General features: G+C 42.2%; 1 protein-coding gene across 3 annotated transcripts in view; it reads left to right on the top strand.

The window, feature by feature from the left end:
• Positions 1–6980: 6980 nt before the first annotated feature.
• The window catches only part of HEATR5A (HEAT repeat containing 5A), a 75448-nt gene continuing 62531 nt past the window's right edge, over positions 6981–19897 (top strand). For 2 of the 3 annotated variants that reach the window (XM_029078808.1, XM_029078806.1), the window contains exons 1-2: positions 6981–7069; positions 19544–19758. In XM_029078808.1, coding sequence (XP_028934641.1) covers positions 19633–19758 — 126 coding nt within the window. In that variant the 5' untranslated portion in view covers positions 6981–7069; positions 19544–19632. Of the gene's footprint in view, positions 7070–19543; positions 19759–19897 lie in introns of those variants that run through there. The other variant, XM_029078809.1, reaches the window with a different exon arrangement.

Below are 19897 nucleotides of genomic sequence, written 5' to 3'. Positions count from 1 at the left end.
CCGTCCAACCATCTCTTTATGTTCTTTGAATCCATTGCTCAAGAGAAGAAATAATCCATTCTATTATGTAGGGAAATGGAGGTTGTGAACACCCTGGAAATAAAACCCAAATATAGTTACTCATTTTAACTGAGTTTCAGTCTCCTTCCACATTAATCCTTTCATCAGAGGTAGCTAAAAGAGCTGAATGATGTGAGTTTCACTTGTTCCACTCCAAGTTCTTTAAAGTACCTTATATCCAGGTTTCATGCACAAGACGACAGTTACGATCCACGTGGGATTCTTCGAATGCTAGTTTACTGAGGATGATGATAGAGGAAAGATGGCGAAATTCATGAGTGCCCCAGGTACTATCAAACTACCACAGACATTTGAGAAACAAAATTTAATTGTAATAAAAGGAAAGGAAATAGATGGAAAGCCAGACCAGATCCAAATGTTTTAAATGAACCTAATTAGGCAAACAGCCATAAATATAGTTCTATAAACATATAAAATAATTTGAGCGTAGGCACACACACAGGCTTCAATAAATACACAAACTTTCATAAATATACAAAGTTCTATAAACACATAGTGTTCATGAGTGAACTCATGTGAACTCATGCTTCATCATGTGAAGTGAGATTGAAATGAAGCCAGGGAGGGAGAGAAGGGAAAGAACAGAGAGAGAGAGATAAAGAGAAAGAAGCTCCATTTCCGTTCTGGCTCTAAATGGAGTCCAGGCTTAATAAGTACCATTACAACTTCTGAATTTAAAAATTCTGCTTAGCTTCTTAATTGGATTTCATCATCCTCCAGAAGGTTCCAGTCTTCCAGAGAAGTCTGGGATATATGGCTCCAGGAAGAGGAAAGCCTCCACAAAATTTTCAGTTTTCTTGGGCTTTAAGTTGCCCTTACAACCAACTGCTGCCACCACACCCTTCTCTTCCTGCCTGAATCTGTCCATGCCTGTCCTCTGCTGGAAATGACAATGAGAAATGAAACACGCAGCACAAAGAGGAAAAGTAGGAAAGGGTCAGGATAGACAGTCCTAAGTAAACTGAGCAGTAGTATACAAGAAACAAAACCCAAAAATGATCTTGTGCTGATGACAGTAAAATACTCTTTGAGAACTTATGTGATACCAAGGCTGCCAGATTCTCTTCCTAAGCACTTTCATTTCACTCAGTTTAGGTACCTCAGAAAAGCACCATAAAAATAAAAAGAACCGGAGTAATATTAGCACTAGGAGGGGAGGTTGACTGTATAGAGGAGTGAAGAGGTTGAGTTTTCTTGTCGGAGTAAAATATCTAAATTTACCAGCCCGGAGATGAGAACTCACTAAAATGTAAACAATTTGGATTTAGGAAAAACTTTCCATTTTAAGATCAGGGGGCAAATAAGGCTGGAGTTTACAGGAAGGCACAGTGTCTACGGGACAAGCCATGTCCACATGGACACCGTTTTTGAGAAGAAAGGTGAAACATCAAACTGTCAGATACTGTTATAAGTAAATGTACCTGGTGATAAACATGGGAAGCAGTTCAGTCTTGTGGGAAGAGCACGGACCTGGGAATCAGAGGACCTGGGTTATAATCCAGTGGCGGATTATAATAAGTGGCGGAGCCGGGATTAGAACCCACCACTTCTGACTCCCAAATTGGGGCTCTTGCCACTAAGTCACACTGCTTCTCATATGGATACAGTTTCAGATGATTGCTCTGGGGCAGGTTGGATGTGGAGTAAATGTTTGGTGGCTGTGGATCAGTATTGTAATCAATTAAACACAATCAGTGGTATTTTTTGAGTGCTTACAATATGAACAGCACTGTACTAAGTGCTTGGGAAAGTTGAATATGATAAGAGTTAGTAGACACAATCTCTGCCCACAAGGAGTTTACAGTCTACAGGGGAGAGACATTAAAATAAATTACAGATAGGGGAAAGAGCAGAGTAAAAGAATATTTACATAAGTGCTGTGGGGCTGGGGGGATTATCAAAATGCTAAAGGGAGAATGAATAAACGAAATGAGGATTTAGCTCTGGAAGACCTCTCAGAGAGGGTATTTTTGAGAAGGTGTTGAAAGTGGGGCGAGCGGTGGACTGTCAGATATGATGGGGGAGGGAGTTCCAGACCCAAGATTATTGAATGCCTACTTTGCCCAGCACACTGTCATGTGCACCAGCTGTATGCAGGAGCACTATATTGGGCATCTGTTGCTTAGAGAGCACTTTACAGAATGGTTAAAAAAACACCAAACAACAATTCACACCCACAATCCCTTCCCTCACACAGATTACAGTCAGACAAAGGAAGCAGCTGACATCAGACATGGGTTGGGCTATCTGGATTGTTCAACCACAGATCACTAAATTTCCCTTATCCAGCATTTTCAGTCAGAGCTGGCGACAGCTTGGAACACAACCTGAAGTGGCCACATCACCTTGCTGTAGGTGCTCAGAACAGAGTTGAATGCGCCCTGACCTTTGGGGAGAACTCCAGTCTGAATGTGGCTGCTCTCTGTAGCCCCAGGGAAAGGGAAGGGAAAGGGAAAGAAACATTAGCTTGGCCTGGAGCAGTCTATATTGGTGGCACTATCAATCAATCAATCAAATTTATTGAGCCCTTCTCTGGGCAGAGCACTGTACTGAGTGCTTGGGAGAGTACAGTATAACAGAGTTAGTAGACACGTTGTCTGCCCACAGTGAACTTACAGTCTAGAGGGGCAGGTGGACATTAATTAATATAAAGAAATTATGGATATGTATATTGGGTGGTGTGGGGCTGTGGGAGAGGTGAATAAAGGCTGCAAATCAAGTGCAAGGGCAATGCAGAAGGGAGTGGGAGAAAAATAAATGAGGGCTTAATCAGGGAAACCCTCTTGGAGATGTGCCCCCAATAAGGCTTTGAAGATGGGGAGAGTAATTTTCTGTGGGATATGAAGAGGGAGGGCGTTCCAGGCCAGAGGCGGGATGTGGGTGAATGGTCAGCGGCAACACAGACGAGATCCGAGGTACACTGAGTAGGGTGACATTAGAGGAGCAAAGTGTGCAGGCTGGGTTGTAGTAGGAAATCAGCAAGGTGAGGTATGGGGGCAAGGTGATTAAGGGCTTTAAAGCCAATGGTGAGGAGCGTCTGTTGATGTGGAGGCAGTAGCATGGGACCTTGGCAGCAAACCCTGGATCAGGGTTCTCTTAACATCTACTGAAGGGACTGAAGCCAGATGGGACTAATCTGGGAGAGTTTTGTGGAAGGGCGGAAGGGACAAGATTTGGCAGAGCCCAGTTAGATGGCAAACTCCATGAGGGTTCTGGCATTTACTCTGCATCCAACCTGCCCGGGAGCAATCATTTGAAACTGTATCCATTTGAGAAGCAGCATGGCTTAGTGGCCAGAGCCCAGGCTTGGAAGTCAGAGGTGGTGGGTTCTAAACCCAGCTCCGCCACTTAACAGCTGTGTGGCTTTGGGCAAGTCGCTTAACTTCTCGGTGCCTCAGTTACCTCATCTGTAAAATGGACATTAAGACTGTGAGCCCCTCATGGGACAACCTGATTACCTTGTAGCTTCCCCAGTGCTTAGGAACAGTGCTTGGCACATAGTAAGCGCCTAACAAATACCATCATCACTGTTCTCTCCCAAGTGCTTAGGACAATGTTCTGTGCACAGTAAGAACTCACTAGATAACACTGACGGAGAGCCTTGAAGGCAATGGTAAGTAGTACCATTACTACTACTGAAGAAGCAGTGTGGTTCAGTGGAAAGAGCATGGGCTTTGGAGTCAGGGCTCATGAGTTCGAATCCCAGCTCTGCCACTTGTCGGCTGTGTGACTGTGGGCAAGTCACTTAACTTCTCTGTGCCTCAGTTCCCTCATCTGTAAAAAATGGGGATTAAGACTGTGAGCCCCACGTGGGACAACCTGATTCCCCTATGTCTACCCCAGCGCTTAGAACAGTGCTCGGCACATAGTAAGTGCTGAACAAATACCAACATTATTATTATTATTAGTAATAGCATTGTTTTGATGTGGAGAGATGGGCAGCCATCGGATTATTTGGAGGAGAACGGATGAGTGCTGAGTGATTAGGTTGTGGTCAATTCCTTTATTTCTGATTTACCTCTGAAACTGCATAACTCTCCTGCCTGCTGTGGTTCCCAAGCCATTTCCCTTCACTGACCTTATCTCCAGACTCACTGGGTGGGGGAAGGATCGCAGCACACGAGGCTGTTTTTCTGCCACCCTTAACCAGCACTTACTTCTCATAAAGAAGAAAACCAGCAGAGCTGTTGAAATGGACTGTGACTGCTCTCTTCTGCCTGAGCCAGGATTGAAGTGAATCTCTCCTCTTCCCGGAGCTGGGCTCCAAGATGTAGATGGGCTAGTCTAGGGCAACAGGGAGGGTGAAAAGCCAGGCACAAATGGCTGGAAGCTGTGGAATGAAGAAAGTAAAAGAAAAATCTTCTTAGACAGCAAAATACAAATAAGGAAAAATACAAGGTCTAAGGGGCACGGAATCGTTACTGAGTGCTAAAATGGAGGAAGAGGAAAATGGCTCAACTCAGCCAGGGCTGGCTCAAATCAATTTGGACCAAAAGAGTCAAAAGGGACATAGGTCAGTCTGCTGAGGAGGGCTGATTAGGGGGTTAGAACAAAGGGATAGGGAAAACCAAAAAAGATGCTGCCCATTTCCAACCCTTCCTATTCACTTTTGTCCCCAGAAGGGCATTCCCGGATGTATCTAGAAAAAGGAATAGGAGGGATTATATATGCTGGGAAACTGGGACAAAAATCACCTCAACGAGCAGGAAAGAATAGGAGAACTGGGGAGTTAAGGGATGCAGTTAAGGATTTCCAGTGCTTGGAAAGTCCCTGGAGAAGCTCAGCAGGGAGTTCTGTGCAGTCACATTGGACAGTTTTTGCTGATTACTGCCAGTGGACTATGGCCTTTCTGGAGCATGGAAAGCTGCAGTTAGAGTAGCCTGATAGTAAATCATTTTCATTTCCCCAGCTGATAAGGAAATAAGAGGAAGGGGTAGGGACTATGAAGATTCAGCACTGCTTCACCCTTCTTTTCTCTGCCTGGTTTGGACAAGGTGCCTTTTTGGCTGACAGGCTTAGCTGGAGGGTGTTCCTTATGGTCATTCTGGGCATCATCCTGGCTCAGGACAGGGCTGTCCTGGCATCTCTGAAATCCCACCTCCTCCAGGAGACTTTCCCAGAGTAATTTTTCTTCTTTCACAGTCATGTCTTCTCAAACTACCACCTCAGCATTTCTGCACTCACAATCACCCAAAGCATTTCTCTGTATATTGAGTTATATATTAGCACTTACTTTTCCTCAGATTCATCTCCACATTCTCTGATTCCTCCTTTCTGTAATTTATTAGGTCTGGTCCCCACCACCCCATCTCCCGCTAGATTAAAACTCTTCGAGAGCAGGGATCAAGTCTTCCATCTCTGGGGTACTCTCCCAACCACTTGAAACAAAGCTCTGCACTAATGCTGATTGAGTGATTCAGCCTCTGCCAAGGACTGGTGCCTTTCTCGGCTGAGGCTATCACTTCCTGGGATAGTGTTAATACAGCATTTAGTGCAGTCCTTGACCCACAGTAAATGCTCAGTAAATAGCTCTGATTGACAGTCAGTGCCCCTTTCTCACTCTAAAGGATCCCAGGGCTGAGAGAAATCAAGCTAAAGAAGTCCGACTGCGGGTCATACCCAAAGAAATCAGACGAAAGAAGTCTGACTGTGGGTCATAGGAAGGTTAGCAGCCAGTGGGAGGTCATCCCAAAACGGGCCAGCCTCAGTGTCGTTGGTGAACATTTTATGCAGGGAAGCAGTGTGGCCTAATGGGTAGAGCACGGGCCTGGGAGTCATGGGTTCTATTCCCACCTCTGTTACTTGTCTGCTGTGTGACATTGGGCAAGTTGCTTCACTTCTCTGGGCCTCAGTTCCTCCATCTGCAACATGGGGGAGAAGACTTGTGAGCCCATTTGGGACACATGGACTGCATCTGTCCTGACTACCTTGCATCGATCCCAGCGCTTAGTACAGTGCCTGTCACACAGTAAAGGCTGCAGCATGGCATAGTAGAGAGAGCACAGGCCTCGGAGTCAGAAGGTCATGGGTTCTAATCCCAGATCTGCCACTTGTCTGCTGTGTATAGCCTTGGGCAAGTCACTTCACTTCTCTGGGCCTCAATTACTTCATCTGTAAAATGGGTATGAAGCCCATGAGTCTCATGTGGGACCACCTGATGACCTTGTCTCTACCCTGGCGCTTGGACCAGTACTTGGCCCATAGTAAGCATTGAACAAAAAACCATTATTATTATTATTGTCTGGGCCTCAGTGACCTCATCTGCAAAATGGGGATGAACCTTGTGAGCCCCACATGGGACCACCTGATGACCTTGTCTCTCCCCCAGCGCTTGGCCCATAATAAGCGCTGATCAAATACCATGACTATTAATAATAATTATTAGTAATAATATATTCAATAGCATTTATTGGGCGCTTACTATGTGCAGAACACTGTACTGAGAGCTTGGAATGGACAATTCGGAACAGATGGGGCAACCTGATTCCCCTGTGTCTACCCCAGCGCTTCGAACAGTGCTCTGCACATAGTAAGCGCTTAACAAATACCAACATTATTATTATTATTATAGAGACCATCCCGGCCCAACGAAGGGCTCACAGTCTACAAGGGGGAGACAGACGGACGAAAAACAACATCATCATAATAAATAGAATCAAGGGGATGTATAGGTCATAACAATTATCAGCAATAATATAATGATAACAGCTATTAACGACGAGTAGCTAAATGGAGAAAAGCAGGGCAGAGGCCCGGCCATCCAGGCGCTCGGCGGTGGAGGCGTCAGGCCTGCCCGAGCGAAGGAGGGCGCGGTCGAGGCGTCGGCGTTCGGCTGGCGCTGCCTGAGGAGCGGCTCCCGCCGGGAGGGAGGGGGGAGGAGGCCCCGCCCCTCGGGGGTTGGTGGGCGCGGGCGCGCTCCCGTCCTCGCCGCCGCGGCTCTCGTGCACGCGCCCGGGCAGGACCGGCCGCCGCCGCGCAGTCGAGGGGGGTGAGTTGCGGGAGCGGTGGGTGCGGGAGCGTGTTGGCCGCCGCTGCTGGGGATTTCAGCTGATGCCCCCGGCCTCTTTTTCCCGTCCCCCTCCACCCCCCAGGCTGCCCCTCTCTCCTGCTCACTTCTACTTTCCCAACGCTTAGCCCAGTGCTCTGCACACGGGAAAGGCGATCGGGTGAATGAATGAGCTCAGTAAAGACGACTGAGTGAATGAATGAGCTTCAGGAAGGACGACGGAGTCTTTTCCTCCGCTTTCCCTCCTCTCCCTCCCCACCCTTTGCTCTTCCCCCTTCCCCTCCGCACTCTGCTCGTTTCTACATATTATTTATCTCCCTATTTATTTTGTTCATGAGGTGGATAGCTCCTTGATTCTCTTTACCGTGATGATGTTGTCGTGACTTGTTCTGTTTTGCTTTGCTGTCTCCCCCCTTGTAGACTGTGAACCCGTTACTGGGCCGGGATGGTCTCTCTCTGTGGCCGAGTTGTCCCTTCCAAGCGCTTAGTCCAGTGCTCTGCACAGAGTAAGCGCTCAATAAATACGATTGCAGGAAGGAATTTATCGTGATGTTGTCGTGTTTAGTTCTCTTTTACTTTACTGTCTCCCCCTTGTAGACTGTGACCCGTTACTGGGCCGGGATGGTCTCTCTCTGTGGCCGCACTGACATTCCAAGCGCTTAGTCCAGTGGTCTGCACATAGTAAGCGCTCAATAAATACTATTGAATGAATGAAGGAATTTATCGTGATGATGTTGTCGTGTTTTGTTTAGTTCTGTTTTGCTTTGCTGTCTCCCCCTTGTAGACTGTGAACCCGTTACTGGGCTGGGATGGTCTCTCTGTGTGGCCGAACTGTACATTCCAAGAGCTTAGTACAGTGTTCTGCACATAGTAAGCGCTCAGTAAATACTATTGAATGAATGAATGGGCGGGACCCCAGGGGCAGCAGCCCGGGGGCCCTTGTCAACAGAGACTTATGGAAGGGGACTGCCCTTGGCGGGGACTAGTAATAATACTAATAATAACTATTATTAGCATTATGGTACTTCTTAAGTGCTTACTCTGTGCCAAGCACCGTTCTAAGCACTGGTAATGGTGGTATTTCTTAAGCGCTTACTATGTGCGAAGCACTGGTCTAAGCGCTGGGGGAGATACAAGGTCATCAGGTTGCCCCACATGGGGCTCACAGTCTTAATCCCCATTTAACAGTTAAGGGAACTGAGGCACAGAGAATTTAAGTGAGTAGCCCAGGGTCATAAGTAGCAAAGTGGGATTAGAACCCATGACCTCTAACTCCCAAGCCCGGGCTCTGTCTGTTTAGCCATGCTGCTACTCTGCTGCTGCTTAATTGCTGAATTTTGCTTTCCAAGCGCTTAGTACAGTGCTCTGCTCCCAGGAAGTGCTCAGTAAATACAATTGAATGAATGAAAGGAGGGGCCGGACACCAGGGACAGTGGACCGGGGGCACTTGTCAATAGCAATGGAAGGGAACTGCTCTTGGGTGCGGGGGGTGGGGGGATGACACTAGTAATAATAATAATGATTACTATGGTACTTGCTAAGTGCTTACTATCTGCCAAGTATTGGTCCTAGCACTGGAGTAGATACAAGCTATTCAGATTGTCCCCTGTGGGGCTCACAGTTTTAATTCCCATTTTACCGATGAGGTAGCAGAGGCATAGAGAAGTTAAGTGACTTGCCCAAAGTCACACAGTAGACAAGTGGCAGAGCTGGGATGAGAACCTTCTGACTCCCGCCCATTCATTCAATAGTATTTACTGAGGGCTTACTATGTACAGAGCACTGGAATGTACAATTGGGCCACAGATAGAGACCATCCCTGCCCAGTAATGGGCTCACAGTCTACTCCCAGTCTTCTTCTGACTCCCAGCCCTGGGCTCTACTAAACCACAGTGGTATTGGTTAAGTGTTTACTAGATGACAGGCACTGGACTAAGCACTGAGGTGGATATAAGCCAAGTGGGTTGGACACAGGCCAACACATTCCGCATGGGGTTCGCAGCCCCTGCCCTCAAGCATTTACTTTGTGGTCATAGTTTGTACTCTTCCCCAGCCTTTAGTACAGTGCTCGGCACACAGTAGACACTCAGTAAACATCACTGGTTGATTTAATGTCAGGGTAGCTTGAATACATTTGAAAATAGTCATTAAATCTCTGAGAAAAAGTCAGGCGCCCTCTGAAGATGGGAATTATTTTATGCTTGACTTGACTATATTTGAACTTTTTTTTTTAGCAACCAGTGGACAGAACGGGGATTGACTTGACTTGGGTTATTGCATATTGCCAATAGTAAAGATGATTATATCATTTTTACATATGTTAATATTTTACCTGGCACTTTTTTCCAGAAGCTCTGAATGTTCTTTCTATTCTCTCTAATCCCACTGATGTTATTCTAAAACAGCTGAATAGTGTTACCTCCGTTTTACAAATTTATTGTGGTATTTGTTAGGCACTTTCGATGTGCTAATCACTGGAGTAGATTCAAAATAATCAAGTCAGACACAGTCCCTCATGGGGCGTATAGTCTAGAGGGTGTATAAACAGAGGCCTTTCAATTAACCAGTTGTTTTTATATAGGTCCTACTTTGTGCAGAGCAGTCTGTCCTTCCCTGCTCACCTACGCTCCATCAGGAGCATGATAGGGAGGGACAGGAGAGTAAGCAGAGAACATGTCTACCAACTCTGTCAAACTGACCCAAGCACTTAATACAGAGCTCTGCACACAGTAGCGCTCAATAAATACCATTGATGGAGTCATGCTGTGCAAACCATTGTCACTATAATTACTTGCTCTAGTTCTTGGTCCTTTAGGGGCAGAAACAAGACTCGTTCTTATACCGATGGTCAAATCTTAAATGCAGTAAACGTTTGGGAGAGTGCCTTAAAAGTGAAAGATCCCATCCCTGTCCCTAAGGAATTTACTATCTACAAAAGTGATCCCTTTGTTTTGTTTCACATACCCGTGGTACAGCTTGGAAGAAATTTCCTGGTCTCTGGGGTTCTAGTTTGGTGTTTCATACTCCAGACTAAATTATCCATTCTTTTCTTTCTAAATTCTTTGGGAAAGTGGGTCACTATAAAACTTCCTGCCTTATAAATGTCAGGATTAATCTCTTAAATGTATAATATACATTCTAGTAATTGCATGTATTTTTTAAATGTGTTTTCTGGAGTGGTTTGGTGGAGTGTTTTTGATATACTGAATCAATGTAATAATTTATAATTCAGTGATCACTTTTTAAACATTTTTCATTGAAGGAAACTTTTCTTATTTCTGTTAGGAATGGAATGCCTTTTTTGGTGGAAGATATGTTTATAATTAACTATTGAGTAAAGTTTTGAAGTCTGATCCTCATTTTAAAGCCAGAATGAAGAGCTGTGTTTCTTTTGTTTTGCCTCTTGGTTAGTTTTTGTAGGTAAGCATAGTCTCACATCCTTAGACTGTAAACTAGTTATGGTTAAGGAACGGGTCTGCCAATTCTGTTGTGTTGTGGGCAGGGATTGTCACTCTTTCCTGTTGTATTGTACTTTCCCAACCACTTAGTACAGTGCTCTGCACACAGTACACACTTAATAAATAGATTGAATGAATGAATACTCTTCCAAGTGCATAGTACAGTGCTCTGCACACCGTAAATGCTCAATAAGTACAATTGATGTCTAGAGATTCTACAATTTTAAATTGCATATTGAAATTACTTTGTAGATTAAATCTTCCAGATGAAATTGAGTTTATCATTGCCTAAAATTAGCAGAATCATATTACCCTTTCCCCAGTATCTTCTCAAATATCTTCTTTATTATCATAATTATGTTAGGAGCCATAATAAGTAATTTTTACACAGAACCTCCATCTACTATTCTGATTAGTTATAAAATTGAGTTGTGCTTATATTTGCAGGGCACAGTGGTAAATCAGAGCTCTCCAAACAACCATCCAGCAGCAATACTGAATCAGTCATTATGATTTTTGCATCTAGAAGTTTTTGCATCTAGAAAAGGAACACGTGTTACCAAACAATACATACTCTGTTTTCTTGAGGATATTGGATCCTATTACATGATTCTAAAGGAAGGAAAACTTCCGGGAGTAAATTCTAAGTGTTTTACACACTTGCATACTCCCAAGTTATAATAATTGAATCAGATATTGATTTCCATGTTTCCTCAGTAAACAGGCTGACCCTGTTGCACAAAGAAATGTACCAAATATTAGAGGCTTGACAGAATACATTTTCTTAAAGTGAGTGCAAATCTCTCATAATTTCTAACTTTTCTCTCTGTCTCAGATTTTACTACAGCCTTATATGTGGGAGTATATTGCATATAATGTGGATATGGGTGTTGGACTGTGTCCAACCCAATTATCTTGTATCTACTCCAGAGCTTAGTAGGGTGCTTGGCAAACCCTTAACAAATACCACAGTTTATATTACTGCTTGGTTTTGATAGGTTTAGAATTCTAAATATGTTAAAAAATAAGAAAGCTTCTTTGTAGTCAGCAGTGATTGAAAATTGACCTCCTTTATTTATGTGAAGGAATTAGAATTGCTGTATAGCAACATTATATTCACCAAAAGTTTCGATTTTTTTTCCCCTCCCTTTGGTCTTACTGAGTTAGACTTAATCTTTTCCTTGAGTTCATGAAAAGAGGCACTCAGAGCTGTCAGTTCTGTGAGCTACTGCTGTAATAAATCAGAGGACCATTTGAAATAGGTGTTTAAATGATGAAAATAGATTTGAACACTGACTGTCTTGTCACCGAAAGCTATAAAGTAATGATGACTTCATTAAATATGCATGAGTGAAATTGAGTAGACTCTTTTGAATCTTGTGTTTTTTTCAAATTGGAGACACTTTTAAGAAAAGTGCTCTTTTATTTGTCATTCCTTTAATTGGTTTAGAAAATCCATAGTTCTTTCAAGAGAGATAACTTAATAGAATTGAAGCCAAATAAGATTTCTGCTACTAAAATGACAAAGTTCCTTAAAACAAAGAGGTCATAAAATACTCTGTAACCTTTAAGTGTTTTCTGGAAAATTGGACAATTGGTTACATTTTTCCACTGTGATTAAAATTATACTCCTATTTGGTTAGTTTTATTCCTATGTAGCTGGAGTGACAAACTCTTTCTCGATAACTGCCTTAATTGCCTTATATGTGGGTACTGCTTAATTTTGGTAGGTTTAGAGGATGTGATTAGGGTAAAGAATGCATTGGGTCGGGGACTATTATTTTTGATCCGTAGATTCCCCCAGCTTTGTTAAACTGTACAGAGGTTTCCAAAGCAGTGCTGGATCATATTCATAATATTCATCCTGTATGAGATGATGTACTTATGTTGCTCTTTTGAAATTGAATTTCCATCTTATTCTCAACGTCAAAGCACCTAGAAACTTCAGGGTAAACTTATTTACCCAGAAAATTCTTACCCCATAGTCAGAATAGACAATGAGGCTAAGCCATGTGATTTATTACTTCTCTCCCTTGATTAGGAGGAAATGAGGCAACAGCAGAAAGGCACTCCCTTACACTTTCTATTTGCACAACAGAGCAAAACCCTGCCTTTTTCAGTCAGGAAGATATTTGCTGGTATTTGTCTTTTGGCCTCCCGTTTTCTTAATTTGTGCCCAATGGGAGTGGGAATCATTTCTTTCTAAATGTCTTGAGCTCTTTGAGCACCTAATTAATGCAAAATAGTATTAATGGAGCGGTCTGAAATATTAAACCATGATTAGGCTGCCCATCTTGGTAGTTTGGAAGGGAAATGGAATGGGCTTGGAAACAGGCATCTTGGAAGTCACAATATCTTATAGTTATCATAGGGAAAATACAGTAAATCTGGAGTTAGAGCAAAGGGGAAAAGTTGAAAGTAATCCAACTAGTGAACCAGAGGATCCAGGGGAAGCTAATCAACCTCTCCATGCTCCAGTTTATCCTCCTGTAAAATCAGTTTGATCTGAATTTCTTTTACAGAAATATTTTAAAGTATGGGAAATGTTTTTCATTCCAAGTGCTCAAAACAGCAGAGAAGTTATTCTAGCTGAATACAATTAAGTATTGTTAATGAGGTAAAAAAATGAAGAGACCCCTTCTCCTTCAGCCTCCTTCCCAGGGAAGTTGGAAATGCAGTGTACCAGTGGTCAAATTTAGTGATTTTAATCTGTACTGAATATTTCAAACTCTGCAATTAATTAAAGGATGCCACCTTAAGTAATTTTTCATCAAATTTACCCAAATACTGTGCAAGTAACAACACAGTAATTGCAGCATGTTATTTTACATATACATTTTATAGCCTTTTAATAGGGAATAAGTATAGAGAAAATAATTATAATAGACCTAGGTCAGAAGCTTAGCTGATACATTTAAATTTGACTGCCGTTAACTTAGTTATGCGCAGATCTGAGCATGTTATCCTGGAAGCTTCTATTCACATAATGCTAGGAGGTCTGACATTCAAAGTTGGTCCTAAAATAGTACAAGCTAGAGTTTAGATATTAGACGATAGTAGGCAGGGAACTGCTACTAAGGTTAGTGTTTGCATACTGTGAGAAATATTGTAACCGAAAGCCCAGTGGGACCTAATAACGAAAAGTTTTTCTCTGTTTTGGGTGACAAAATGAATCTGTTGTCAGTGAAAGAGTTTGTATCTTGCTAATGATTCTAGCAAACTGTTCAAATTAAATTTGCTAAGCTTTAAAATGTTTTATTGGAAACAATTTTTGCTTTGTTTTTTAAGAGGCTGGGTTGCCACACAAGTTTACTCAGCCTTCTTCAATAATCCTCTTCCCATTTATTTTCCTAGAAAATACACCAAATTTGAAGTTTACCTGATGGAGAGTATGTAAGATCGTGTGAATAACTAAGTGGTCTAGCTTGGGGACTGGCATACCATAGAGAAAGTGTGTCATTTCTAGGATGTGTTTCACCTGAAGGGTATGAGGTTAGAGTTAGAATATCACAGGCATCCTAAGAAGGAAATATTAGTTCTTCAGGTGTTCTGATATGCTGATATTCTGGCATACTCACTTGATGGAGAAAGTGAGGAGACTGCTAGGGAATTTCAAGACTTTCATTCTTATCTCTAGAATTCTCTCATGAGTGATCTGGAAAGAAGGAATTGCTAGTCATTTAGACATGCTACCCCTTTTTTTCTGAGTGTATGTGTTTGGGGATGTTCTAGGGCTTATCATTTGTATTTATTGAGTGCTTACTGTGTGCCGAGCACTTGGGAGAGCACCATATACCATACACAGTCCTCTCCTACAAAGAGCTTAGACTCTAGAGATAAGAACCCAATTCTCAAAATGGCTTTGACCTATGATGAATCACTGTGAATAATTCCGGAAAGAGGCTTTCCCTTTCTCATAATTGATGCCACCCAGCATCTAAAAGCACAAATTAACAATGCCTGCCATAAAGGCTCCGTAGGTAGATGATGGAGAACTTGCCCATGCCATCGGATGTGCCCAAGAGGTCTTGAGGGCAGTGACAGGTCAATTCAGGGGAATTAGCCTTAAGGAAATGCTTGATAGTTTGGTCTAAGAAAAAAACAAAACTCTAGCAGTTGTTGAGCTAGTGTAACTCTAAGAATGTAAGAAATGCCATTACTGGGCCACATCAATGGTGTATCCAGCTTAATGTTCTCCCTCTGACAATGGCAACAAAATGTTTGGAAGGAGTATGTGATGATTCCTTTTGCTTGGATACGGACCATTTAAAATCTTTAATTTTGCCCTTCTAACTGTCCCTCTAGTAACCTACTATGGGCCACTCATCCATAAATTTACCTGAATTCTGTGTAGAATTGCAAACAACTTTCTCTTTTAACATTGCTGTAACCAGAGAAGTTCCTAAAGGATAATTTTTTTTAGAAATTTATCGCTTCCTAAAATAAGTATTTGTAGTTCACATAAAGTGTCTTGTGAAAAAGACAACTTTTAGTTTGGGAATACCCCCAGGCACCTTCAGTGGTGCCCTGCACAATACTGCAGGGCCAGATTGCATTGGGTTGGCACTAAGAACTCATTGTGGTCCCACAGGTTTGGATGACCTCAGCTTCTGTTAACGTCCCTCCAGCTTCTCCTCCACTTTGAAGATTTTAGATCAGTGGGTCATGGAATAGTGACAAGGGTGCTATTAAACGTGTATGTAACTTCAAATATGTGCTCATGTGTCTGGGGTTACTGGGAACCTCTCATCTGTAAGCTCATTTTGGGCAGAGAATGTGTCTATTGTAATAATAATAATTATAATATTTGTTAAGCACTTACTATGTGCCAGGCACTGTTCTAAGTACTGGAGTAGATGCAAGGTAATCAAATCGTCCCACGTGAGGCTCACAATCTTAATCCCCATTTTACAGATGAGGTAACTGAGGCACAAAACAGTGAAAAGATTTGCCCAAAGTCACACAGCAGACAATTGGTAGAGCCGAGATTAGAACCCATGACTTCCTGACTCCCAGGCCTGTGCTCTATCCGCTATGCCATGCTGCTTCTCATGGTTAGGTAACCATGCCAAACTTCTCGGTGGCTACTTTCAGTAATTCTAGGAAGGTCAAGTCATATTAGAACAAATCACCGTTCTCTATGCTATGTCCTGTTGTAAAAATGCCACAATGAAATTGGACTTTTTATATGTGCCTTTCTGCTGACCACTTGAGTGTTCTAATTTAGTGGGCCACAAAGTCATGAATTTCAGATTTGTTGAGGAAAACTGGAGCTTCTGCTGCAGACTTTTAGAGAGCTGACTATGCGAGAAGCATCAAAATCACACTTCAGAGAAAAGAGATAGGTGGGGCCAGAGCTCAGAAGATTACTAAATTGCATCACCGACACTTTCTGTACTCAAATAGAGAAGAAAACTTAGCCTTGTTTTTCTCATGGCTGTCTACACAAATCAAATTAACTTAGATTATAAAATGGACAGCATTATACTGCATATGAATTATTCACGCTCTTGAAGTAGGCATGCCAATGTGGGCCGCTTAATATGGTCTTGCAGATTCACTTCGTTTGCAAGATCATACTGCATTGGGCAGGGAACATATCTGCTAATTCTGTTGTACTCTCCCAAGTGCTTAGTACAGTGCTCTGCACATAGCACTCAGTAAATATGATTGATTGGCATTAGCCACATATAACATGGCCTTCAGGAACCATATTGGTAGTGTGTATCACTGAAGGACTGCATGAAGCTTGATACATATTTAAAATTGCAGATGTGACCAATTTTGAGTTCCTAATTTCCTTTGAGAATGTTGTATACCAATGTATTGAAGGAAATAAAGATAACTTCCTGCCCTGCCTCTAATGTCAAGCTAAGTGTTAAATTATTTAGCATTGCATTGTGTTATCCATTTTCCTGCTTGATAGATCATTTTACACTAGAATATTGCTGCTCATAGGAAAAATGCACCTCCAGCAGTTTTAGTGACCTCTAGAAAGGATAATTTGTTTTGGTGCGTAAGATTTGCGTTTTACATTTCTTAGCAGCTTCAAGAAGATAGTTCTCTGAGGTCGCTATATTATTTTCCTCCCAAAGCTATGAATTTTGAATGCAAACCTGCAAAATGCCTCTTGTGTTTTAAAAGTGCATTTCAGGATAAGTTTCTCATTTTGATCATAATTAGTCACCTCAAAAGGTTGAAAAGAGGAGGATTTCTGGAAGTAAGAGCCTGGATTTAAGATCCAGTCTCTTCATTGGCAATCTGAAAAATTAGTGGATTCGTTTAAAAAGAATAGTATATAGTATAAATTTGCAATGATCAAATTTCCCAAGAGGACAGAGTTAGGTGAGTATAGGGAATTAGGAATAAATCCCAATTCCCTTGAAATATATTTCTTTCAAGTAGCCTTGGAAATGTGACTCATTTTTCCTTTTATTGTTGCAGAACTAGGTTGTAAATTTGTGCATAAATTTTTTTTATTTTTATCCTCAATCGATTCCTGCTTAGAGTTCCGTAAATTGTCCAGTACTTTTTTTCCTATTTAGCGGTGTATATTTATGAAAAGTGTTCTCACGATGCTCATGTGCCTTTCTTTAATTCATTTTTTAGAATGTAGAAGTCCACAGCCAGTGCAGGTAGTCTCAATAACTTTTATTTCAGGCTCATCAGAGAGTTGTGGTTGGGCTATGAATCTGTGTAAGTGGCCATTATAGGGTCAGTGCCTCAACCCTCAGGTCCTCTGATAAAGGAGGAATTTGAGGTTTTTGTTTTGGGTTTTTTTAATAGTATTTTTGTTAAGTGCTTACTATGTGTCAAGCACTGTTCTAAGTGCTGGGGTAGAAACAAGTTTATCAGGTTGGACAAAGTCCGTGTCCCACATGGGGTTCACAGTCTAAGGAGAAGGGAGGAGTATAAATAGGAGGGCTGTGTTTCCAAGCACTTAATTCCCTGCTCTGCACACAGTAGAGAGTATAATTCTGTTATACTGATGGTATTGATGCCTGTCAACTTGTTTTGTTTTGTTGTCTGTCTCCCCGCTTCTGGACTGTGAGCCCGTTATTGGGAAGGGATTGTCTATATTTGTTGCCAGATTGTACTTTCCAAGGGCTTAGTACAGTGCCCTGTACATGGTAAGCGCTCAATAAATACAATTAAATGAATGAATGAAGAGAGGCTCAATCAGTGCAGCTGTTGATGATATTGTTGGTGATCATAAGCAATTCTAAAACACACTCTTGGATTAAGTCCACCTTGTCCCCCACGCCTCCCAGGGAGAAGGTGCTGAGTGAGTGACCTTGAGGGCCGAGCATATCCCACTTCAGTGCAGTGGACCCACAAAACGAAGTAAAAGCTGTGCAGGTCTGAATAATTGAATTTTCTAGATGTAGGAGATTTTATGGGGCCATGAGAAACGCTTACATTCAGAGCAGTGATCAGCATTCTCTGTGGATAGCCACAAATTTGACAGGTAAGAAGGCGTATTGGGACTTTCTGAAGAATTATTTTAGTTTCAAGTTTTATCTGCAGGGATTCTTTCCACAGCGCTATCCTTTAAGGGAAAAATTGGGTAGAGATCCAAGTCTTCTCCCTTCTTCCCTATCCTTTTCACTCACTACCCAATCCCAGCCACATTCTCTGTGTCCCCAGCCAAATTTGCTGTCATCCAGGGATGACAGAGTAAAGGTTTCCTTTACTAAGTGACAAATTATTAGGGATAGAGTTTTAATGGTCCTGCCATAAATACTTAAAGCCATTAAAGTGACTTATTTTGGGGATTCAATTTTTTACAACCTGATAGTAGTTGCCTACGTGTAGCTATCTGTTCTCCCTCTAAAGATGATGGAGGAGCTGCCTAGCCTAATGGAAAGAGCACGGGGCTGGGATGTTCTAATTCTGACTCCACCATTTGCTTCCTGTGTGACCTTGGACGAGTCAATTAATTTCTCTCTGTCTCAATTTCCTCATCTGCAGTTTTCCCTTTCCTTCCCCCTCCTCAGACTTTGAACCCCACGTGGGTCAGGAAATATATCTAATTTGATTATTTTTTGTCTAACCTAGCACTGTGCTTGGCACGTGGGGTGTAAGAAATATCACCATCATAGTTTTTATTAATATTAGAGGATGGAGCAGCATCCATATGAAGATTGCTTGAAAAGATTAGTACTCTTCGGGGTAGAGAGAGGCAAAAACGGAGGCAGGAAGTCTACAGAACCTAAAGCACACAACACTCATTTAAAGGTGAAGGTGAAGATTCAAAAAATGCTGAAATGGTGAAACATTGGGTAGTACCTCTATGGAATTTTTTACTGCAGGAAGTTGTGCAGGCTAAGAATATCAGCAGACTCCATTGTGGTTTGGATAAAATGAGAAGCCATCTATAGTTGGTTACTAGAGGGAAAGTTAGGGATGTAGAGGAAAATTTTGGGTAGTTGTCTTAATAATAATAATGTTGGTATTTGTTAAGCGCTTACTATGTGCCGAGCACTGTTCTAAGCGCTGGGGTAGACACAGGGGAAGCAGGTTGTCCCACGTGGGGCTCACAGTCTTACTCCCCATTTTACAGATGAGGGAACTGAGGCACAGAGAAGTTAAGTGACTTGCCCACAGTCACACAGCTGACAGGTGGCAGAGCTGGGATTCGAACTCATGAGCCCTGACTCCAAAGCCCGTGCTCTTTCCACTGCGCCACGCTGCCTATTAGGAAGAATGTCAAGGAGAGCAGCCATCCCACAGTCCCTCAGCATTGCACTCCTTTTTAGAGGCAGATCAAAAGTCAGGATGAACTAATGGTTTGGCCCAGTCATCATCATTAACAGCATTTATTAATTGTTTAGTAGATACTTGAGAACATATAAGAAATCCCTATCTTTGAGCTTTAGTCAAATGGAGTGATCTGTAATGATCTTTTATGTTCTAAGTTTATCAAAAGGCAGATAAAAGCAGCACCACTTTTTTTCTGTTTTGTTTTGGTAAATGATGTTTTCTGGCTTCCTTGCAGATACATTAACGCTACTAAATAAAATTTAATGAAAGCCGTGACTATCACCCTGGACATTTGCAGCTGAGGAAGAAGAACTAGTTCAAGGAATGGAAGAGGCTCATAGCTTGTTGCTGAATGAAGAAGCATATAAGCAACTTGGTGAAGTCGAAAAGGCTGAATTTGTTTTTGAATGGCTGAGATTTTTGGAGAAACTTTTGCTGGCAACCAGCAGGGTATGTAAAAATAAGAAAACAAATCATTTTTATGAAGTTTTGGATAATGTTTCATCTCTTATTGTAATGTGATCGAACTTTAGAAGGTTCTAGGGTGAGTTCTGTTAATAATCTCCTGGGCTGAAATTATGATTTCTTC

This window comes from Ornithorhynchus anatinus, chromosome 14 (assembly GCF_004115215.2).
Source record: "Ornithorhynchus anatinus isolate Pmale09 chromosome 14, mOrnAna1.pri.v4, whole genome shotgun sequence".
Classification (NCBI taxonomy): domain Eukaryota; kingdom Metazoa; phylum Chordata; class Mammalia; order Monotremata; family Ornithorhynchidae; genus Ornithorhynchus; species Ornithorhynchus anatinus.
This window is presented reverse-complemented; position numbering and strand designations above follow the sequence as displayed.